The following is a 23,929-nucleotide window of genomic DNA, read 5'->3' on the forward strand; positions in this document are numbered from 1 at the left end:
CCTCTGGACGAGAGCAGAGCATGTCCTGGGTGGACACACACCCCCCCTACAGCAAAAAGAAACCCCAGAAAAGAAGGAAGAGAAACTTTACACCTCAATTCAGCCTTTCCTTAGGGAGATGAGGGCCCTGTGCCAGCCCCACACCCCTTAGCAGTGTGTGTGTATGGGAGGGGGGGCGTCCCCACTTGGGGGTGTGTGTGTCCCCACTGGGGGTGTGTGTCCCCACTTGGGGGGAGTGTCCCCACCTTGGGGGGTGTCCCCACTTTGGGGAGCTGTCCTCCAGGCGTGGGGCCGGCCCCGTGTAAGGTGCTGGGGGCGATCCCCCCGTGGGGGGGCGTCGCGGTGGCGGTGCTGAGGGAAAGGGGGGGGCCGGGGCCTCGCACCGCCCCGCGGCGCTGCCGGGGGAGTGGTTTCCCCTTCGCCGGCAGCGTTGGGGCCGGTCTGCGGGCGGGGAGGTGCCGCGGCCGGCCCGGGAGGATGCGGACACCCTGACGGAGCTGCCGGCTCCGTGCACGGCCGGCGGGAGGCTGCCGGCCTCCCCTCGCCTCGCCTCGCCTCGCCTCGCCGGTGAGCCGGGACGGGCCGCGGAGAGGGATCGGGGAGGCGGGTGGCGGTGCCCTTGCCCGCAGCGGGATGCTCGGGGACCCCCGAGAAGCCCCGGGGGCTGCGAGGGGTTGGGGCAGCCCCCCTGGGAGCCGAGCCCAGCCCCGACAGGCTGGGGCACCCCGGGGAGCCGAGCCCAGGGCTCGGAGCCGCAGCCCGGTGCTTGTGCGGTGCAGGGGGGGCGAGTGCGGGGCGAGCGAGGGGGGCAGGAGGAGCAGGGGCTGCTGCCCGGCTTGCCTCTCGGCCGTGTTTCCAAGCCCTCCAGATGTGTTCTGGCTTTGTGAAGGGTGTTAGGGGGAACTCGCCGAGGAATGGGTTGTGCTTTACAGCAAAACTTGCTTGGCAGGCGCCGGCTGTGTGAAGGAATCCTGATGAATGAGAGTGGCACCCAGGGAGTTGTTGGGCTGCGATCGCCTCAGCTGTTCATTTGTTTCGGTGTGTGTCTGCCTTTCTTTCTTTCTTTATTTATTTTTTTCTCCGAGCGGGTAACAAAATGCGAGTTTAAGACAACGATGCTTTTGCTTGCAGCCTTCACCTCTTTCAGGTGAAAGAACCCCCAAACCCTGCCTTTCCCAACAGGTAGCGCGTGCCACACACGCGGTTACTTGTAGGGGAAGAAAGAGCCTACTTTCCCCTGTAAATGAGGACAATGTTTCACTCCGAGCGAGGGGTGTGAATATTTTCCCCCTGCCAAATGAGCGTACCACAAAAATTCCCTTTTCATCCGGGACAGAGGTGTGTTTGTCGGTGCCTGAATGCGGCTGCAGTCACGGAGGGGAGCGAGCCTAGGCTGGATGCAGCATTAACCCCTCAAGCCATGAGAAGCAACGAACAGAGAAATTAGTTGCCATTAGTCTTTTCCTGACCGAGATCTTTACCGCGGTCCTACGGTCAGCAGTGCAGCGAGGAAGCCCTCCTGGCTGTAGGTTCGTGTCGTACTGAAGGACCCCGAAGTTTGCGCTCCTGCAGCCTGGCGCCGTGCACAATGCCTCCTTATGGGAAGCCTGGAAACGAAGGTGAAGCGGGGAAATCTGCCTACACACCACCAGTCCCAAGCCAGTGTTTTCCGTCTCTTAGATTTAATGAGCAACAAATTTTGTGCCCAGAAAAGAATCCAGCTCACAGCTCAGGATTTTGATAATTAATATTCCATTTAAAGAACATGTTTTCAGAGTCAACATTATGATTGCAGAGAGAAAACAAGCAAACAGGGAGCGACTTGACCCGCTTTTCCCTGCTTTCCCGATCTGGCCTGACAGTTTGTCAATCGTGGAATTTCCTCTAACCTCCCTGGTACATTACTTTAGCAGAAGAAACGAATGTGCAAATATAGTTGCTATTTTCCCTCCCTTCTCACAATGATCTCTTTGTGTTAAGCAACAGGCTTTTGCATAGATCAGGTATCAAACCCACAGTGTCACAGGCTGAAATTGCTACTTCGCTCTCATTTCTGAAATTATCCCCCTGCGTTTGAGCCTATTTAACCACATCTGTCTATTTTGGAGGGGTCAGATGGAGCAGCCTTGGTCCAGGGCAGATCCTGTGTCATGGCAGGCAGGAGGAGCCCTGCTGGGATTCGAAGGAGCTCAGCATCTGCCTCTCTGCGGTGCCCCTTCCCTTTGCTCCTAGATGTGTGTGTGTGTTCTCTGGAAAAAGCAGCAAGTGAATCAGTTTCCTGCATGTTCCTTCTTCAAAGGAAGACTTTATTGCAAGCCCTAGGAAAACTACCAGCCAATAACAACTCAGGTGGAATGAAAAAGACCAGTTAATACAAGCAGGTCCTTAAAACCTTCTCTCAGTCCCCTGCTCCAGCTTTTGTCCCTCTTTGCTTGCAAGTGCTCGGGGGCTGAGAGAGAGAGCACCATCAGTAATGGCATCTGCAGAGCAGACACCAGTGCAGAAGGAAGCTGGGCTCTGGCAGGGCAAGCCCCTGCTGCCATTGGGTTGGGCTGGCTGATCCCACAGCGTTTTGCCCCATAGAGCCCATGTCCTCACAGGGCTTTGACAGAATAGTCCAAGTTCGAGTTCCTTTGCAACTTCTATAACATGTAAACCTGATTTTTCATCCCACTTTCTTCTCTGAGATGCACACAAAAAAATGACCTGTGTGCAAATATTTAGGAGACCTCTAGCTTCAGGTGGATGTTAATTGGTTGACAGAAAGACACCAATGTGCATTGTCCATGCACATATGCTTTCAGTGTTAATGACTCATTCCAAAAAAAAAAGAAAAAAAAACATACTGCTTTTTAAAAATAATATATTTATTTTTATCTATGCATTGTCCTTGCCCTCTGTCATGCCCAACCCTACTGCGATAACACACACTGTTCTCCTATCTTCCATCTCAGGCTGGGGCAACTTTCCACACTTTGGAAATTCAATTAAGGTTAGAGAGCTTTAATTTCTAGAGAAAAACACCTCTGGTGTTAGCCTGTGGTGTTGTGACACCTGCAGTTTTGCTGTTAATTACCAATAAGGAACATTAAAAGTCTCTTCATTGTCTTTGTTCTCTTCAGAGTGTCTGCTTTTTTCTTGTTGTGGTGGTGTTGTTTTTTTTTTTTTTTTAAATTTTGTTTTGTTTATTTATTTATTTTTAAATTAACCTCTAACTCTTTTGCTGTTTTGGCTGTATTCAATTCTGTACCGAATGGCTCAATGTTGCACCATGTTACAGCACTATTAACACCATATTCTGATTTCCCTAAAGTTACAAGGAAATAACTAGTTTATCTTTTAAGTAAATACCATTTATATACCTAACCTCTTATCCTGTTCTGTTACTTGGAAGTGATAAACTATCCAGGGTATGACAGACTAGCTGGAGCACTCTTCCACAGTGCCAGAAAGACATCAGACATTTCGCAACCCATTTCCCAGGATGTTTCCATCCAACAATCACCTGCTCTGTGTCGATGTCCTCAGATATCTTTTTCCCCACTTATCTTCTGCTAGTGGCACCATGGCCTGAATTCAGGACCGTCCAGAAATACTTGGGAATAGCACAGGCAGATTTCATCAGTCACTGACTGGTGCTGTAAGGTGAGGGACAATTGTGGCATGCAATATCAGGGACAAAGAATCACCATCTTCCTGGGAAGATCCCAGAAACACAAACAAGTGGTGATACTTCTTTCTGAGACCCTTTAGCAATGGTTGCTCTGAATCAGAAGGAATGATATATTTATTCCTAAGCTGCAGGGTTCATAAAGTTGTTTTGAGAGACTGCAGCCAATTCCGTGAGCTGAAGCCAATTCAAGGTTCATTGCTTGTGCAGAGCTCAGAAACACTCTGCTTGGCACAGACTTTCGGATCCCAAAAGCACGTTCTCAGACGAGATAGTATTTGCACAACAAGTACCAGAAGAGATACCTCTAAAACCACTTAATAGCTTGTTGAAGTTTTATCTCTAATTTTGATGGGGATGTTTTCTTAATGAGGTCCTCTTATATCAATCAGCTGCCGAATCCAACATTAAAAAAAAAAACAATAAAAAAAATCCAAACTTTCTCTTGGCATACACTTCCATGAGGACTCTGTGGAGATTTCCATGATACCAAGGTCTACTAGCATTCAGAGGAGCTCGCTTAGTCATTCTTCCCATCTGCTCTGCCTCTTCTTCCCTCCGCTGCTCCGCACATGCTTCCTGGCTGGCTGCTCCCCGTCCCCAGCCCCGTGCAGCCTGGCTGGCAGCCCCGCTCCCCTCCTGTGCTCTGCCTGTCCCTGGTGGCATCCTCCGCCGGGAAGCTCAGGTAGTTTAGTGCTGAGATCAAAGAGCTGAAGAAAATGAGCAGCCAGGAAAAAGGAAAAGAAAAACCCACCAGGGAAGCACCCATAGCTAGCAGCATTGCAAGCATCGTTTGCTAAAAACTTTTGGTAAATTCACCCTCGAATCATGCAATTACTTGAAAAAATATGGTAGTTAAAAATGGGCACATTTTAGTTCTTTTTCCTGCTTTTTTTTTTTTTTTTTTTTTAAATGGCCATTTATGAGTCAAGTTCCTAGGTCATCTTTGCAAACAGGGCCAGTAGGAACTTCGGCAACTCCAACAAACCGAAGGATGGGATTTGTGTGCAGTCACAGCGCGCCGGGAGCTGGGGGTGTACGGAGAGCAACAGGCAGCCTCAGCCTCGCTGCGCAACAAGAGGAAGCTGAGTTGGAGTGATCTGCCAGTGCGGTGCCCTTTGCAAGCCCGTGTTTTCTAGATTTGGTAGTCCACAGCCGAGTGTTTGAGAAATTCCCCAGGGTGATATTTACCCCAGTAGCTTCTCTGGAGCAGGAACAGCAAAAACTGCTGCTTGCTGCGAAGTTAGTGGAGGGAGGCAGCGCGGTCTGGAAATAGCAGCCTCCTACCCCTTTTCGCTCTCCCAAACTACGTGCTGTGTCTCATGCTGAAATGCCTGCTCCTCCACATCGAGAGTCATTTCATCTCACTGCTTCCTGAGAGAGATCGACATCTTCTGTAGAGCACACGCCGCCGAGGAGAGGAAGGCAGCTTTGGCCTGCGGAGAGCAGAACTCAAGTACTGCGTGGGTGGCCGAAGACAAGAGCTTCTGAAATGAGGGAACAGAACAGATCTCTAATCTCCAGACTCTGACACATATCGCACTTTTCTCAGTTGCTTAGGAAAGAGATTTGCATCCAAAAAGAAGTGGGAGGTTTAAATAGGAGTTCATACACACGCACATTTATCTTCAGTGGTCCATGCTGTAATTTACATTTCTCGAGTCCCATGGAACCCACAACACTTCATAAAATACATCCATTACAAATGTGCAACCAGGGGAAACAAAGATGCCGTCCAAGTTCCTACCCGCGGGGTCCAAGAGCTGAGCTCAGTAGGCACTCATGCGGAAACTGGAGGCTGCGGAGTGTCACTGAGGTAAGCACACAGTTTGGGTTGTGCCAAGATGCTGAGGCTAGCATCCCACCCGCTGCAGATGCACTGCGCCTGGTCCTGTCTCTGCATAGTCCAGGCCACCCATGCGGCCTGAAGCACTTCAGGGACTAAGCCATAGCTCCATCCTCCTAGGACACTGTTATAAGACCAAAGTATAGAAGAGTTGGATCTGCAGAAGCACCTGGCCCTAGAAAACGCTGACATTTCCTTGCAGGGGTGTGCGCCTTCTGGCACAGTGTGAGCAGCCCCTTCGTGTCTCCATTGACCACAACTGCAGCTCTGTCCTAGATCACCCACACACCCACCTTGGCTGAGCTGCCAGCCCGATCTGCTGCAGCAGAGTGGCCCAAATAAAGCACTCTTTCTTCTGCTGGGTGGAAAATGCTCATGTTTATTGAGAATTGCTGAGCAGGGTTCGTTGTAACTCGACAAAATTTTCCAGTGTGCAAAAATCAAGCAGTAGGCCGTAACTTCTCTTGTTTGACATCATTTGCATGTGCCAATTCTCCTCGTAATCAATAGGAGGGTTCTTTTTTCTTTTCTTTCTGTAGCACAAAGACTAGACTCCTCGAACAGAGAAAAGTTTGCATTTACCTAGAGCCTGTAAGGGGGCAGAGTGTGTGTGTGTGAGGAGGCCGAGGGCTGAGATGCCCATTTGTTTGAGGCATGGGCAAGCTCACAGCCCCCCCAAGCACCAGGAACCATGCAGTCCATCACAGAGGGTGTGTAATTGTGCTGCATCTCCAGCACAACTTAAATAGGGGGCTGGCAAAGCCCCTGGGATGGCCCCATTGAAATAGGAAGGGGAGAAGTGATACGCTCGCATACAGAGCAGCAGTTCAGGGCCGATTTCTGCCGCCTATCTGCGCTTATTTGTTGCAAGGTGAACCTTCAATGCGACATTGTTAGGCTGTTATCGTAATATTTCCATTCGCGCTCCATGGGGAATGATTAACTCGGGAAGCAGGGAGGGCAGGAGGGAGGAGGCCGTCCCGCCATGGCCACTAAGCTCACACCAGCCCTGCCCTGGCGTGTCCCTGTGCCGCCCGGCTGTCCCCAGCTATGGGGCAGCTGGGGGACGAGTAGGGTGCACCTCCAAACACGAGTGACCCCATGGTGGAGGTGCTGCTCCCAGACGAGGAAGCACTCAGAAAGGCAGGGATCTGTGACCAAGCGGCCTAGCTCCATGCCACTAGGATCGCAGCTGGTGTCTGGTTCTTCTTTCTGTTTTGCTGACGAGGCATGTTGGCCTTAAAAACGTCTCCTTTGTGATTCACGGTGAATTTATGCCATGGAAAGGCATCTACTTCTGGGCAGGGTGGTCTCCTCTCTCCCCACAGCAAGGCCACCCATGGCCCAGGAGCGACAGCCGGGCTGGGCTTTCCACACCCCACAGGTGCAAACCCTTCTGCTCCTGGCTGTTCTCCCATGGGAGATGAGACCAGCCCTCTGGGACAGACCGGGTCCTCGTGGTGTGGAAGCCCCAAACAGGCAATGGGCCCTAGGTGCTTTCCAAAGCGATAGAGAAGCCTGGAGAGCACCTTTCAGTGCCTGATATTTTGTGCCAGTCCCTCCCGTTCTGTGGGGTGGAGAGGTCCCCTCCTCATCCCCTCCAAGGCTGCACAGCCAGAGCCCGAGAAGAAGCTGGTTTCAAGATGGGGCCAAGGAGGGCCGAGGGTTTGAAGGTGAATTTGAGGGGCAGGAGGGGGGTGGCTTGGGAGAGAGTACACCAGGTAGCCAAGGCTGGACTGATCTGCAAAGCAGCCAAGTGTGGGTATGCAGGTAGGAAGGGACAAGAAGAGGTGAGCAGAGCAAGGCTTTTCCAGAGTTGTTTCCCGACAGCTCACCGCATGGCCTCAATAGCTGTGCCTGGTTTTTAAAAGATTAAGCAGTATCGTAGAAGGAAGGGTATTAGATAATATTTCCTCTAGTGCCAGCCAAAGAAGATAATCACACCTATTAGGTAGATAAAGTGAGTATTTACTCTTCAGAGAATAAATGCATTCTGGTGGTTTTATACACTGGTAGCACTGAACTCTCCAAGAATATTGATTAGGCAGAAGTTTCTCTGTTTCGAAGTACGGCTGTGTGGGTGGAAGAAGGGAGTCCTCAAGTGACTTTCTTTCCATTAAAGCTTCCAAGTAGCTGAGCCCCAGGGGCCGATGTCTCCTCTCAAACATTGCAAGCCCCATAGCGCATGGACGGGAGATTGGTCCTGGGTCAGTTCAACCCTGAAATTCTTTACGGAGAGTGGAAAAGCAACAGGCATTGTTTTCGGTCATTCAATCCCACATGGATCCTCACATACCAAAAGCCAGGCGGCCGCAGATACCTCTAAATAGCATCTGGCCTGGCGTGGCTTCCAGCCGGTGGCTTTGATGTGCCCAGCTCGCTCTCTCGTATGCCATTTTGTCTTTCGCTGAGAGATGACTCAGTGCAGTAACTGTTCTTATGACATCTAATCTTTTCTAAAGGAGAGATTTAAGGTAGATGAATACTTGCTGAATTTTCATGGGTTTAATAGCAGCTGTTTTGTAATGGGTAGTGGGATAAAAATCTTCTTCCCAGAGTATTGGATAACATGGTATCGGATGCTCTCTGGTTTCCATACAAGAGACAAAGTCTGACTGTAGTCATGAATTTTTAAGGGGCAAACGTTAGCCTCCCTGAAGTTGGTTTGATCACTGGGGAGGAAATTTGCCAGACAAGAATTAAACCCTCCTGAATTGGGTTCTGGGGATGGAGATGCGATTTCCTGCTTCCCTAATTTGCAATAAGCACGGCCTGTGGCATGAAGAGAAACTCCAGAATGCAATGGACAATTTTCCTCTGTTTTTGAAAAAAATCAGTGTGCAGCTAATCCAGAGTTATAAATCTAGGTAGGAAGGCCTCCAGAGCAGGTAGATTTGTTTAATCACTTGGGCTGGTATCCAAACCACTGGAGGATATAAAATATATACACTAGTGCCATTCATTTCACTGAAAACACCTTTTTCCCATCCAAGGAAATAGCTGTGGTTGGCATGAATATATATTTGGCAAGCTGTAGGGCTAAACAAATTTCTCAGAAAATCATCTTTGGCCCAGATACTGACTACATTTCAGCACTGTACCTTCTCAAGCTCCTCAGCTAAGACTTTCCACCAGGGAAGCCATAAGAAATTAGTGAATCGCATTTTGAACTGCTGGGATCCTCACCTCTGCTTTCCAGGCTCCCTCGTCCTGATACCACTCAAAGTAGTACCTTCAGTTTGGAGAAGACCTTTTCAAAAATCGTTTCTCCTGTGACATCAGTGAGAAACATGCAGTAATGTAATCCTGTTAGCTTTCCTCCAGTGTATTTTGTCTTCTTTGTGTATTGACCAGTCACTTCAAGAGCAAGAATCTCATTCCTTTATGTCTTGAACCACGTCTCACTAAGCACACTGAGCCTGCCAAACAAGGGGATATATCTTTATTTTCCGATTTTCAAAAATATCATTAAAATTCCTGCATGGGAGAATAGCAGAGTGTCCCAGTTTCAGCAGTTTTAATGTAGCTTACACTAAGGAATAAGGTTTATCATCACAGAAAAGAGTCAGATTGCAAGGTATTTCAGCTTTGTGTAGTTTTGGAACATTAATTGCCTGGGCAATTCACTGGGTATGCTACAAGCTACATCTTTAGCAAGATCAATTCCCATTAGATACAGAAAATTACCCAGCCCTCTGAAGCAGGAGTTTCTGCTGCCTCTTTCTGAAGCAGCGAGCTCACCGCAGTGCTCTTTCCCCCTGGTCACTGCTGGCTTTGCCATTGTGTTTGCACACTCTGACTCTGTCATATTGTCTCTTTCAGACACTTCTAGGATTTGACAGAGTCAGCACAACATTTCATCAGCAGGAGTGAACATCTGCAGCAGTTTTCGGAAGCGACACCCATTTATGTGATTGAAGGTAATGAGCTTTCTTCTGTCATTGCCCCATACTTGTCACTTGTCCCACCCTGAGTCTCGTGCTCCGGGCAGACATCCCCTTTGTTGCCTTTGCTGGTCTGGGAGGTGAGCACAGGATCAGGCCTCAGTTTGGTGTGCATGTGAGCATCCTCCAGGCTGGGGCACGTAGCACATGGCCACGGAGCCCAGCAGCCAGCCAGAGCTGGAACCCATTGGCCATAGGCTTCTTGCTGGTGTGCTGTGACACGCACTATGTGGTCCTGCTGCCAGAAGGCACTTTCCTATTGTCAGCACAGGCGTACACCATATTTCTATCCCTGAAAAGTCTGAGCAGCTTGCTCAGAGGTCCTGAGATGGGACTATCTAGGCTGCAAATGCTCCACACAAAGGACTACCTAGGCTGTTCAGAGTATCATAGCAGAGAGGAACTCACTTGTCTACTCTCTGATCCTTGCTTTGGAGAAGAGGTGGTTTAGTTTCTCTAAAGGAAATCTTTGCTTGCATCATGCAACCCGCCTGTTTTCCTTCTCCAAATAAGTGCTCCATGGTTTTGAATCTTGAAACTGGTCTTCATTTAAGTACCGTTTTGCAACCGGGAGTTTCGCAGGTCAGTTTTGCCCTCTGTTCAGAAACTAAAATAAAAGTGCGTGCATTGTTTCTCACCGTTGGTGGTTTAGCACCTGTCAACCTATATATTGCTCTGTATGTAACTGACCTTCTTCGTGCAATCACAAACAGCAGAAAGTGGGCTGTTCGTTTGCTCCGTGCCCCTGGAAAAGATCAGAATAACATGGTCCTGTGACAGTAGCGGTTGCATTTAGGATAATCATCTCTGAATGCAGTTTTCTCACAGAAAAGCAAGAATAGATTTTGCTCTTTTTTTCCTAATTGGTATATTTAAGCTTAATTAAACCTAGGGGAAGTAAATGCATGTCTTAATTCACTGCTAGAAGAATTTTAAGGTTCAGAGTAGGTGACTCATCCACCAGAACAGAATTTATTCTTTGTTTGTAAATGCTATTTATTGCCTTGTTTTGCATCACTATGGCTACTGTATGTCATTGGTGATATCAGCACCTACCGTACAGAACATAAATGCAAAACCCAGTTTAAAAGAGATACAGTTCTTATAATAATTTGCTTGCATCAGCCACTTTTCTCTTGTATGTAAGGACTTGTCACATAAAAGCAGCAGTAAAAATGGCTCAATATTTTTCCATCAAAATTGGCTGAGAAGTAAAATCTCTCCTGCATATAAATCATACCACAGTTAAAAAAAGCCCTAAGCAGCAACCAAACCCCCTTTTCAGTTTCTGTGGCTTCATAAAAACTTCAATGATGTCCTACAAGCGATTTCAAAGTTTCGGATGAGCTGATTTGCAGTGGCATTCACAACTGTTTCATTTCTGGTTATTTTTAGTGTTAAACACCTAGTTAAGATTGTTAGAGGCATCGCTGCTTTCCCAGCCCATATAGATTTCTTCTGCTTTCCTTTACTGTTTCTAAGTGGAGACTGAGAACAATTAATCTGTTCCAGTTAAAGCCTAATTCTTCTGACAATTGCATGCCCCCCTGTTCTTTTCTGAAACGCATCAAGTACAATCGCTTCTGCCATCCTATTCAATCAAACCCTTAAGTTGCACAGATTTTTCAAATGGCCTGGGCTTCAACAGCTTGGGAGCTGATTCACGGAGGCATCTGCTGGAACACTGGCAGGACTGTCACCATTTTCCTAGCCAGAACCATTTGTCTTTGTCATTTAGAAATAATCTGCGGGGTGTAATGTGGTCTTTGGGAAGCACGGAGCCCGTTATTGCTCAATAATAGAATTTCATGAGGTCTTAACAACATCTCTGAGCTCGTATGACACGTTTGAAAGTGCATGTGTGGCTGTATCTCTCTGATGTCCTGTGGAACAAGGATGGAGAAGTGATTTACGCACTCGGTATGTATTGAAAGCCTGCTAAAATAAACCAGCAAGCTGTGGGCAGCCGCAGCAATCTTCTCCTGGCTAGCAGGGACTGACCCCCAGGACACAAGCAGTGGGACGTGTCTTCTCCATGATAGCCAAGCCCAAGACTTCATAAATCCTGGCCCCTCACAAAGCCTCTGAGATTATTTCCAGGCAGACACACACGCTCTCTCATCCAAGTCCCTTTCCCTTCTGTCCAGGATGAGAGGGGATAGGGCACCAAACCCTGAAAAGGATCCCAGATGAGAGGCTTGCATCTTGGACATGGTCAGAGCGGTGGTCCCAGTGCTCCCCCAGGCTGTGGCCTCAGGGGGGGCAGCAGGGGGGACACCGAGGGGTCTCTCTGGGACCAGGGCAGAGACCAGGATGGGAAAAGAAGACAAGAGCTTCAGGAGCACTGGGGGTGATCGGAGGGAGGAGACAGTGGAGGGAATGGGTAGGGAAGGATCGAAGGACACAGCTTTGGGAAAGGGTCTTCCTTTTCCAGATCCCCATTCCGTGATGCTGTAATCCACAGGTGCCCAATGGCACAGCACGCTGGAGCTGCAGGAATAAAAGCAGGTGTCCATAAAAAAGTCTGTGTTTTACTGACTGGGTGGTTTGGGGTGTCCTGCTGCTCCCTATTGCAGGGGGTGCAGGTGACAGCAAGCACAAAACTTCCTCCCTGCAGGCAGAATTTGCCCCACTTCTACCATGCTGTGGATCTGGGAGGGTTTAGGTTGGGGATGCCCAGATCAGGGACCAGTCCAGCCTCTTGCTGAGTTTTGTAGCCCAGTTCCTCTCTCCTGTCATATGTGTGTCCCAGGAAGCACGCTGCTTAAATCGGCACTGGCTGGGCCTGGGGCTGGCTTTTCAGGGCTTTTCCCTAAGCTGGTGGATGCCTATGGGGTCGGGTCCTGGCTCACAGCTGAGCTCAAGTGTCTCCTGGGTCTGCCGTGCTCTTTTTTAAATATGATGCAGTGGGAGTGAAAGTCTCCGCGATGTCACGCTGCTCCATGCTACGGCTAATTAAAGTCATTGTGAAGGGTTTTGTAGTAATTGCAGATATTGTAAAATTCAGTTTTGTGGGGTAATTGGTAATGTAAGCCTGAAACAAGCCATCCTTAAGATGTTTTAGTTTGCATTTCTCAGTAGGAGCAGCCTTGACAAAGGAGGCTTTTGTGCGTGAAGCGGGACCAGAATTAATGGCAGCCTTTAGTCGTGCCCGAAGGGAAGCTTGCTGCAGGGCGGGCTCGCTGCCGGTGCCCACGTCCTGCCTGCTGCAGCAGCCTGGCAGCGAGCCCCTGCTGGCCCTGACGGGGGCACTTGTGGGGCCAAACCCACCCAGGGTTGAGGTATTCCCACCCGAAAGGAGCGTGGCTCCTTTGGTCCGCAGGTCATGCCGAGTGTTTCAGCCTCTGCTCGCTGCTACTTGAGTTTTTCAATGGAAAGGGTAATTGCTGTATCTCTAAATCCCAAATGTGGGGAAAATCCTTGCTCCACAGAGATGGAGATACCCAACCAGGTATGCCAGCCCATGCCAGAGCTCAATCTCCCTGCTCCAGGCTGCCCAAATGCTGATAGCGGGACAAGGAGAGCGCAAGGGCCAGAGCTGCAGTGCCTCGGGTGCCGAGCAGCACAGGGGGATGGTTAATGGGCACATAAGCAGCTTAGGCTCTTAAATCCCTGATTTAAATGAGATTTAGGTGCCAAACCTTCCCTGATGCATTTGAAAATCCCACTCAACACCTCTCCGAACGTTCAGGGAAATAAAGACTACCGAAAATCTGGCCCTTAGACACCGATACAGCTGGTGTGTCTGGAATTAACAGTTTAAAAAGAAGTGCTGGCTCGTGACTAAGTGGAAGAGACATCTGGGAAGAGCAAATATTGAAGACGTTATGAAGAACCAGAATGAGAATTTAATTCAGGGCTGATATTTGCACAGTAACTTTTTGGGTTTTTTTTTTGTCCACAGATGCAATTTCAGGGGGGACATCACTGCTGCTGCTGCTCCTGGATTTGCCCCCAAATGCAAGCATCTCTTGCTGCACAGCTTGGCAGCACGTTCGATGCCCTTGGGTTGAACCTGTATTTGCACTTTTTTAGGGAAAAAGATGCAGCAGATTAAGACAAGGGGTAGCAGGACAATGGAGCTGTCACTCCACTGATGACCACAGCAGTGCAGCAGCAAATAAACATGCCCAAGAGATAAGGAAATATTTTGGGGGCTGACTAGAAAGGACAGTCTGCATCACAGTTATTAGAACAAAATGCCTGTTTTTAAACTAACCATGGGGCCAAAGCACAGAGCTGAGTTTTCCATTTCTGTTCTGATGTTTGCAGCATGACAGAGGTGATGAACACACGGGAACCGGTGATGGAGGAATTCACGCTCAGCCAGTCTCCTGAGGAAGAAGGAGGCCCTTCCAGCCAGGTACTGCTAGAAAAACTGTGCCTGATTTGCTTTTCAAAAGCAGTGTAATGCGATGATTTTTGTGCATGTATGAAATTATGATGCGGACACCTAGCAAATACCGTCCCACAGCTTTTACACGGCCACCTGTGCAATGAGCTCCAGGCTCGGAGGGAGCTCCCTCTTTTAGCAAAGAGATGATCTGAAATGACCACGTAGTTCACCTGGCTAGCTAGGGCTCCAGTAGCACTGGCCAGATGCGGGACATTTTCTGTCCCCAGGCAGTCCCACACCCACACGAGTGCCCACTCGTGGTGCCGTTTCCCACAGGAGGGCCCACGGTGTCCTGAGGCACCAGCTCGGTCCCCGTGGTTGTGCTCGTGGCTTGGCGTGTGGCTGCTGGGGGACAGACCTGAACGTGTCCTGGTGGACTCGAGTTGCTCCTCAACACGAGGTGTATTACTGCAAGCAGAGTCAGTGCTGCACCCGGGTAAGTTTTTTTCCATCTGGTTTATCCCCACCTCTGGGCAGGCCGATCCTATCCCTGCTTTAGTGGTGGCCGGCAGAGGCAAGAAAGCAAAAAGAAACGAGAGGTAACGCAAAGCCGGTGACTCAGCAGGACAGCTAGCTTTCTTCCAGCAACTTCCAAGCCCTTTGGCCAGGAGACCAGTCCCTCTCTTCCTGCCGTCTCCTGCCCACTCGTCGCACGCTCCAGCTTCCGCAGAAAAACACCGCGCTGCTTCCTGCCGGTCCTGACTCATTCCTGGGGGGACGTGGTAAATGCTGGGCACCGGGGGAAAAACATGACGCGGTTTGTTTGGCCGCAGGAGAACAGCACAAGTGAGAACAGGCAAACTGAAGCTGCACAGGTGCCTTTCCTAAATTTTGTTGCAGCCTTAGCAGTCGCCTTTCAGCACATGTTTAGACCAGCTTGTTTCATTTCTTAGGTCTTCAGAAAGATGGAAAAAGCAGGAATTTTGTAGCATTGGGTTGCCCCTTTCAGGGATTATGGGCAGGCTTGGGGACAAGGCGGCACTCTCACAGTCCTCTGCCACCCAAGCAGACTGAGCAGGTCACTGTCCCCTGTACGGGCAGCCCTGCGAGACAGCAGGGCAATTTAACCACAATTTTCTGGCTATTTTCTGTCGTCTGAGCCACGAGGATCACAGCCCCAGGCTGCACCGTGGGTCTGAAGAAGAGCGCACAGCTGCTCTGAGGTGTCTCTGGACCTGCCCCAGCCTGGGTGTTGTCACCGTGTTGCATGTTTGGAAATAGCTGGGAAATATTAGCAGCTTCTTAAGAATTCCTCCCAATCATTACAGCTGCCATGGCAATTTATTTTCAAATTATAAACAGGTCTGGAGGAGGCTGTATAATGAGGAGTTGGGGGGAACTTTTCTGATAGGCAGCGTGAGCAGCATTGCTTGATCAGGACAGGTTGCACCCATGTGAGTGCAGCTCAGGGAAGCATTAGAAAGGTTTGACCTCAGTGATTCCCTTGGTCTAGCTGCACTGAAGGGCTTGCTCCTATAGAAGACTCCTTAATTGTGTCTCAATTTGCAGGACTAACAATAGTATGTGACATTTTTCATCTTCATGTACGTTTGCAGGGATGAATCCCCACAACATGCCCGATTTTAGGGTGGTTGGGGATTATCTGCATGTTTCTGCCTGTGCTTGTAGCAGGAGCTGCGTTGAGGCTGGCTCACGTAACAGCAGTGCTCAGTCTAACCAGAAACCCTGATACGGTGGTGAACACATTGCAAATGTGTGGGCAGGATCCCACCAGCACACAGCAAACCCATGGAAGCACCTAGAGTTAAATTGGGATGGTTCTCAGCTCAGCCCCTGGTGTTCAGTCCCCTGGTCTGCCCCTTCCTGGAGGACCTGGAGTGAATTTTTGTCCAGGAAAAAGAAAAAGAAAACCAAAACAAATTACAAAAACAAACAAACAAAACCAACCACAAAGCAAAACAAAACAAAATACCCTGAGGGACTGTAATGAACCAGCTATACTGAAAACAAGAAAGCACTTTTATTTGTTATAATATCATTCCCTACAAATACCTAGTTCAGCTTCAAACTCTAATCACTACATAACGTTTGACCTGCAGATTCAACGTGACAAATGTAATAATAGCTGGTGCTGTCCTCTCTGTAAAGATGATCTCTGGGGCTACCTGCTTGCATGAATGCACCATAAAATACAGTTTCACATAACATAAAAGAGCTCTGCAGCATGACAGCTCCTTAATAAACTGTTACTGCATGAAAATATGAATAAATCATATCAGAGCGAAAGGACGGCAGCCAGAAGGGCTGGAGCAGCCACTTAGCTGACCATTACAGCAACGACCTTTGTGTCCTACAAACCCCCCAGAACAGTTTGGCAACATGGTGCATTTTTTTTCCAAAGTCTTTATTTTCTCTGTGCACTTTGGATCACACAGGTCAGTCTGCACCAGATTGAAGGGGGTTTTTGATGCAGATTGTAGTGCACATCAGGTGTAGAAAGGATGCTAAGATGGAGCACGTACCCCGCTTGCTCTGAACATGAATCCCTGGGCAAGGCTTTGACAGGCGTGTCCCCAAATGTCTCCCCAGGCCTTCCCAGATGCACGTGAGAAATACCCCAAGCTGTCCAAAAGACTGCCATCGATCGTGGTGGAGCCAACTGAGTCCGGGGAGGTGGAGAGCGGGGAGCTGCGCTGGCCTCCCGATGACCTGAAGTCGGCAGAAGAGAAGGGTCTGCATGGTGACCAAAGAGTCTGCGTCCAGCAGCAGCAGATGGATCTGGAAGGTCGGAATGAGTAGTTTTCACCCTTGTTCCCCATAGGAAAATAGCATTTTCTGGCTATGCCACACACTGAGGTCAACAGAGTACCAAGCAGCGGTGGGTGCTTGAAGGTGCCCAGAAACACCTGCAATGGAAAGGGAGTCCTGTGGGCTGAAAATGTCCCTGTGGCTTTCGAGGACACAGAGTTTACAATCGCATCAGGTTCAGTGCTGGCCACTCGCATGGCCAACAGGCAGAGCACTGCGCATCAGCAGCTCACTCTAGGAAACAATAACCCTGTTCCATGCTGTCTATCTGCCTCCCCATCTCTGAGCCTAGAAGCAGAGTATTTAATAGCTCTGCATTTTCAAAGCATCGTGGTGTCCCAGGAGTGCATTAAGGTAACAGGAGCTCAGAGGTAGGCAGATATGACTAATGGTGTCACTGTGGGGTAAATATGGCTAGAGATAAGAGCTTGTCAGTGTAGCTTGTTCTCCATTTCTGTTTTTTTTTTTTTCATCTCAGTGCTCTCCCTTAGAGAGTGACACGGTTTCCATTTCAGTGCACCAACATTTGCCATGCAAAAGCCCAGAGACAGCAGCGAGGATGGGGTGCAAGATGCACTGCCCCTTGCTTCCTAATGACACACCGTCTGATCTTGAAGTGTCGAATCCTCTGCTGTTCCTGAAGCCATTTCTAGGTGGTGGCTACCACAGGGTTGTATCACTCAAGAAGAAATACGGGCCAAATGTGTGGCCTGAGCTCCAGGCTGTGCATTACGGCCTCTGTGTTGTGTTTGTGCAGTGACATTGGGACTTGTTACATCTTCAGAGCTGAGTATTTGAGCAGATTCACTAAGACAGCAGGTAGCCCTCCCACGGTGGCGGCTGTCCTGCTTTTAATGAGAGGGGTCATCACCTCATCTCATTAATACCCATCCTGAGGTCTGAAGTCCCTGTGAAGTCAGGCTGTGATGCACTCAGAGTACCCTACTGCAGGCTCAGTTGCTGGTTTGCGAGTACAGTAAATTACCAGCTTCAAGGCTGAGCACCCTGACGAATCATCTGCCTCGTGGAGCAGGGAGTCAGATGAAGGGTGATGTACACTGTGGGGGAAAAAATACTGACAAACCATTTCTTTGCAGATACTTTAGCGCATCCAGCTCAAGAAGTGGAAGACAGTACAGATACTCTTGAAAGCAGAACTGAAAAGGATGAGTAGGAACTCCGTGGCCTCAGAAGTAAAACTTCATTGTGAATGTTGTTGACAAGCTAACACACTCTGAAGACATGTCAAACTAATCTGTATTTAAATCTGCAAGGGTTTTATTTAGTTAGTACCTGGTAAGAAGTGTATGGGCTTTAGAACTGTTCTTTTTAACATTTTGCTTTTCAGGCTGGGATTCATACTATTTGTTTATTTTTTCCTTGGGGAAAAAGAAAGGGACATGTTAGGAAATGCATCGCAGACATGAGATCGCAAAGGAAAAATGCTCCTAATTTCAATTAGCACATTTCATTGGATATACTTTTTTTAAGCAAGGCTGCTTTCAGGTATCAACAGCAGGACCAAGGGGTTACATTTCTCCGGAAGGGATGTCTTAAATCTAAAACCTTTCTTGTTTTTAGCCATTTGAAACTAGCACTGTGATATTACGGACAATAGATGTAATATAATGTCACCATTTGATTTTGTAACTTTTGTATAGAGACGCAAGTGTAAGATTAGCCTCCATCGCTACGCAGGATCTCCAGGCTGCCGCCCGCGTGCGGATCAGAGCAGTTCTCTCCCTTTGGCTAACCTGTGCAAGTTGAGGTGAACCAGCCTTGTATTAACCGTCTTTTCGATAAGGCTCTGAAGCTTCAGACACGCTTTCTTGCTGTACATTGACGAGCTGGAATAGCTAGTCGCTGGTGTTCGTGGAGTGAGACCGTTCGTTGTAGATTTGGTTGGGTGGATCGTGCTGTTCGTGCGCACTTCGGGGACCAGGTCCAGTTCGCTACTGAAGCCAGTGAAATGGCTCCTGCTTCTGTCAAGGCTGGATTTGTCCCACCTTGTTAATAGAAGTTGTTGTGACTATTCTTTTGGTATGTTTTGTGTATAAAATAGGTGCAGAGGCTCAGCTCTTCCTCCCTTAGCCCAGGCTAGGCAGTGATTGGGCAGGTGAGGGGAGCTCAGTGGCACAGCCCAAACCTCCTCTACATTTGGGGAGCCTTTCCACATGATGCCAGGTCCCCTCCGAGCCATCTGCAATGGGAAGGGGTGGAAGAGGGCCTCTGTCCTGCCCTGGCAGTGCTGCCCACAGGAGCACGTATGGCTTGGGGGTCCTCACCTGCAGCATGGCCCCCTTGGCTGCGGGTGCACAGCCACCTCTGGTAGGCCACAGCTCGTGGTGGGACAAGCTGTCTCTGCACGCATCAGGTCTCCGCTGGATTCTCCTTGTCTCCCTGCCTGGAGATGGATCCGGGGGACATTTTCACAGGGGTGAGCCTGCTCCGCCACGGGGACCTTCCAGAGACTCCCTCCAACCAGGCACCATCCCAGGAGAAGCAAAGATCTCGGCCCAAAACATTACCCCTTGGACAGTGTCGGTGGAGATAATGCATGTTCTGAAAAGGGTTCGACTGTTTGGGTGACAAGTGTCCTGTAAGCTACGAAGTTGGATTTCTCCATCTCGGCAGGGCTGGATGGGGTCTGTACTTCCAATTAATGTTGCGTCCGGAAGAAGCCGCTCGCTGTGGGTGGAAAGAAATAACAGGATTTCTTCCAGCGTTAACTCCCGAGTTGACTTTCAAGTGCATTCTTCTATCCAGTAATAATTTTCTCTAAAGGAAACTTTTAATTGTGTGATGATGGATAAAATTTACTGGCCAGATGTATTGATAAGATAAGTTTATACCTTCTTAGCAACCAAATTTAATATATTTACTTACAAAGAATTCTGTGCAATGAATGTTTAATACAAAGGAAAGAGACTATTTTACTTCAAAGCAACATTAATTTATGTACAAAATTATAGCTCATTATTTGGGGTGTTTGGGATCTAGGACCCTTTTTATAAGCAGTGTAGTGTAGTATAACGTGATACTTCAGTTAAACTTTGCTCTCTCAACCTATATAACAACCTGTTTTGCCTTTTTGGTGTAGACATTCTTACCCACGCTGTCACAGAACTATTCTGCTGGATGAACGGTCAGAGCACCAGCTCTTGGCAGAGGAGCGGAGGGTGTCAAGCGCACCTCCTAAATCCAGCTGCCCTCCCTGCCGCCCCCTCGGCTGGTGGCAGCCTTCCTGCAAAGCCGAGGAAGCGAGAACGAGCTGGGTAAGGCACTGAGAAGTGACACGGGGCTGCAGCTCGGGTGTGAGGTGCTCTTTAAACGCGGCCTCTGCACCGGCTGCTGAGCAGTTTTCCGAAGCTCTGGGGAAAAGCAGCAAGGATGACGATGTATTTTTGGCTGCGTGATTTCCTTTAACCTGCGTCTGCCCAGCTCCGCGAGGAATGACGTTAGACGTGTCGCTTGATTTGCTTTTCACTTTATAAAAGGAAAACCAGTTGTTTGGAACACTTCCCCCAATTTTATGCGCTCTCTATCTGCTTTCAGACGCTCCCTCCCTTCCTGCTCTGGATGGCCCTTATCCCATTTCCACCTGAGGTCAATGGCACTTCCCTAAATAAGTTTCCCAAAGAAACAACAAAATTCTGCATCCACCCTGAAAATACGCCTCAGGACGCTACTTTTTGGGGTTGGAATACACAGCGCTGCAGCCCCTGCAGAAATGCCAGATTTCCTCCTTCCAGCCTCATTACTCTCCTCTTTCCTGTTTCCCCTTTCACGCAGCTCTCCCTCAGTATTTCAGCTGAAGCAAATGGATGCTTCAAACTTCAGCTTTCCACCGAAGCTGTGTGGCCCCTGTTTAACCACCACGCAAAGCCAAACTCCTCCTCCCATTTTTATTTTTCTGAACATGGGCCAGAGGCCCTAAAGTAGGAGAGCAAGATAGAGAGAAACTTGTTTTCTACAAACAAGCCCTATTTATTCAACTTGCAGGTCTATGAATGTCCACTTACTTTGTCTGTGTGCAAGTGTTGTCTCTCTGATAAACTCAATAGTTGTTTTGTATTTTTTTCTGGATGAAAAGCTTTGTAGAAACTAAAAAGGAAAAAAAAAAGACATTCAGTCATATTTTTCTAGTCTAGCTTGTAGAATATTTCATGTAGTGCAGAAGGGAAGTTTTATGGAGTAAGACATTGTTGGATTTTGCTCTATTTCAGTTCTTTCTAATTTTGTAAAATGCCACCTGTACATAATACTCGACTAATGTATGTCCTGTAGATGTATTACACCGTTTAGCCTATTAAATGCCTATAATGGACCGATTGGAAGGTGTGGTGTAGCTGCAGCGTCTTGCTTTAAAAGCACAGAGGGACATTTGGGCAGCTGCTGGCCCACCACGGGCCCAGGGAAGGAAGCCTGCCCCGTGCCTGCCTTTGCCCCTGGCACGCAGCTGAATTCAGATCCACTCCATCACTTGCCATTCCCACCTCTTTTCTTCGAGCCCTGCCTCGACCCAGCAGCTCGAACCTCGCCGCTTCTCATCGGGTGTTTCTGGCTGCCCCTCGGCCCGGGTGGCAGCCGGTCCCTGCGAGCCAGCTGGCCGCCGTCCCTCACCCCCTAATGCGATGCACATTTTTAGCATTTTCTGGAAAGGCTTTTGTGGAGCCCAGCAGGAACTCACATTACTAGAAACCTATACCCGCACAAGGGGAGCGGGCTCATGTGGCAGAGAAGATGAGAGGCAGAGATAGCCTGTGCCGAACAAACTATTTGATTTTATTTTTTTCCAGTAATGCCAACTTACCAAAAACCTAGTGATCGGGTAAGTGGGGCTGAGACTCTGCCCCTTCATTTTATTGAGAGGCTCAGAGCAAAAGCACCTCTGCTCGCTGGCATGGGTGCACCAGCATGGCACAGAGCGCTGCCTGGGGACACAGCCAGCCCCTCCACAGCCAGGCTGGGGACCTGCCACCCGTGGTGCCCTGCAGGCAGCACTGGCTTGGGGAGGGAAATTCTCTGACCCCCAAGGGGCAAGCGATGGGCCCAGCTTTGGCACCACAACACTTGTGAACCTGATGCCTGGCGTCACTCCGTACTGGAGTTACACTTGTGCCACGCATGGAAAATCTCCGGTCTGGGCATAAATTTCCCCAGGGGTGGGAGGTAGGGAGACTTCATAACCTTCCTGGGGCATGCAGGAGCCATCCCTTCCAGATAATTTTGTTTATTCAGATGTCTGCTTAGTAATTCTTTCTTTTGGCTGTATTCTGCTTAACACTCCTGTCTGAAGGAGCAAATAGCTTTTTCAGAGGAATTAGCCTGCGTTTGAACCATATGAGGTGAAAACTGGCTTCTATGGCGTTAAACTAAAAAGTCTCGCTTCCAAATCAAACCACATCCTAAGCTGTGTTTTTGACAGATTTTGTTTCAAATCCAATGTTTGTGTGAATTCCTCTCTGGAGAGAGGTGATTCCTGACAGTGACAGGGAGCCGTGTCTGCCACAGCGGGCAGCACATCCCTTACGTTCACGTTACAAGCGCTGTTACCCACATGCACTGCTTCCACCACGAATTACAGCAGGAGACCTTTCCTCCTTTCATCCTTGAAAATAAACTGTGGCTTTCATTGCAATGAACCAATGTTTAAATTCACGCAGTTCTGCAAAATGAGGATTTTAATGAAGTTTTTTTTTTTTTCTTCTTTTCAAAGTTTTCATTGAAAAAAATTAAACATGAAACATTAAAAAGCTGCAATTTTCCCCTAAGGATGCTGATGAAGCATTTTTTTCCATTTTCCCCAACATTTCTGCCATGAAGCATCCAAAAGCTTCGTGCTGAGCCTTAGCAAACCTCCTCTCTGTGCAGCCCAGGCGGCGGGGGGTCCTCCGGGGAGGTGGGCACGCAGATCATCCCGATCCTGGTCACGCTCTCAGCCTCCAGACTTTACACTACAGAGGACAAGGATCTTTTCGTCCTGCCTGAAGATTCATGCACACCCCCCCCGAAGGAAATCTGTTCAAAGCTCCCGTGGTTGCGGTGAGTCCAGCCGTTAAATGGATGTTTGCAATCACGCCAGCATTCCGCTTCAGCAAGAATCCCGGAGTGTGACAGACTCTCTTTATGAATTAGTCATTTAATTTATGAAACGTGGGTTGGGTATTGTCACATACTCAGGTGTCCTCCGTACCCCTGACAGCTGCACTCCCCCGCATCGCTGTTCAGCGGGTGACGCAGCCACGAAAACCCCAGAGGCTGGGATGCTGCCTGGACGGACAGACAGACCTGGGAGCTGGGGAAAGCTCCGGGTACCTCACTGCTGGAAGCCTGAGAATAAATTATTACCCCTGCTAATTGTTCACTGGTGATGAGTCCAGCAGGAAGGAATTGCAGAGGGACCTGTCCCATCAAATCAGCCTTCCCCCAGCCTTGGCAGCCCTCGCGTGCCCTCCAGCATTAGCCCTTCAGTCTGGTCAGGTCTTGTGACAAAAACATGTGGGCAGCACAAAATAAACTGGTCATGGGATGAAAACTCAATGCTTAAAACACAACTGGCAAGCACAAGTAAGATAAGAAGAGCAAAAGCAAACCAGCCCTCAGGCCCTGCCAGCCCCAGCACCTCCATTTTAGCTCAGGGTCTCTCCTCAGGCCATACCTGGTGCCCTGGTTACATTCAGTGACCCTTCAGCATGGGAGCACATCTCAAGTTCAAGCTGTACCTCTCAAGGATGGTTGTAACTGAGGCGACACATCTGAGTTCCCCAGTTCACACAGAGGCTAAGGTGCTGCTGCCTATTTATAGCTGGGCTGGGTTAAATAAAGTGGCTTATTCATCCCTGAGGTTTTGAACAAATTCCAGGGAGGACAAAGGGCCTAGTGTCTTTTCCCCCATTCCTTTTTTTTTTTTTTTTTTTTGGCCTAGTTCGTACAGGCAGAGCTCAGTCTTGTTCCAAGACTAGAAAATTATTTGCTGGCTTGGCACAAGCTGCTGTCCAGCTGAAATCATCTGCACAATTTTCATATATATTCTGAGAAAAAGAAGTCATTGAAATGCTACAAGGTTTTGATGCACAGTCACGAACCATGTCTGTAGATCCACCGATAAGAAATCCCTTAAATTTGGTGGCATGGCTTTGGGTCTACTGCAGCTGAGAGATGCCTTTGAACACCAAGGGGAAGAAAGAACAAAATGAGAGTGTTTTAAAACCCTGCTTTATAAACATGATCGATAACATATTGAAACAAGCACAGCAAGTGACAGCTCTTATGCTCAGCCCCTGTCCTGGGCAGGGTCAGCT

General features: G+C 48.8%; 1 protein-coding gene across 1 annotated transcript; it reads left to right on the forward strand.

Annotated features, from left to right (window-relative positions):
- The first annotated feature begins 434 nt into the window (after nt 1-434).
- Nucleotides 435-20,956, forward strand: LBHD2 (LBH domain containing 2). Its single transcript, XM_084287629.1, has 5 exons — nt 435-567; nt 9,339-9,436; nt 13,733-13,823; nt 16,407-16,602; nt 17,723-20,956. The coding sequence occupies exons 3-5, from the start codon at nt 13,734-13,736 to the stop codon at nt 17,797-17,799; spliced, it is 363 nt and encodes a 120-aa protein (XP_084143755.1). The 5' UTR covers nt 435-567; nt 9,339-9,436; nt 13,733; the 3' UTR covers nt 17,800-20,956.
- The last annotated feature ends 2,973 nt before the right edge of the window (nt 20,957-23,929 follow it).

This window comes from Netta rufina (genome assembly GCF_964035555.1).
Source record: "Netta rufina genome assembly, chromosome: 5".
Taxonomy (NCBI): Eukaryota; Metazoa; Chordata; class Aves; order Anseriformes; family Anatidae; genus Netta; species Netta rufina.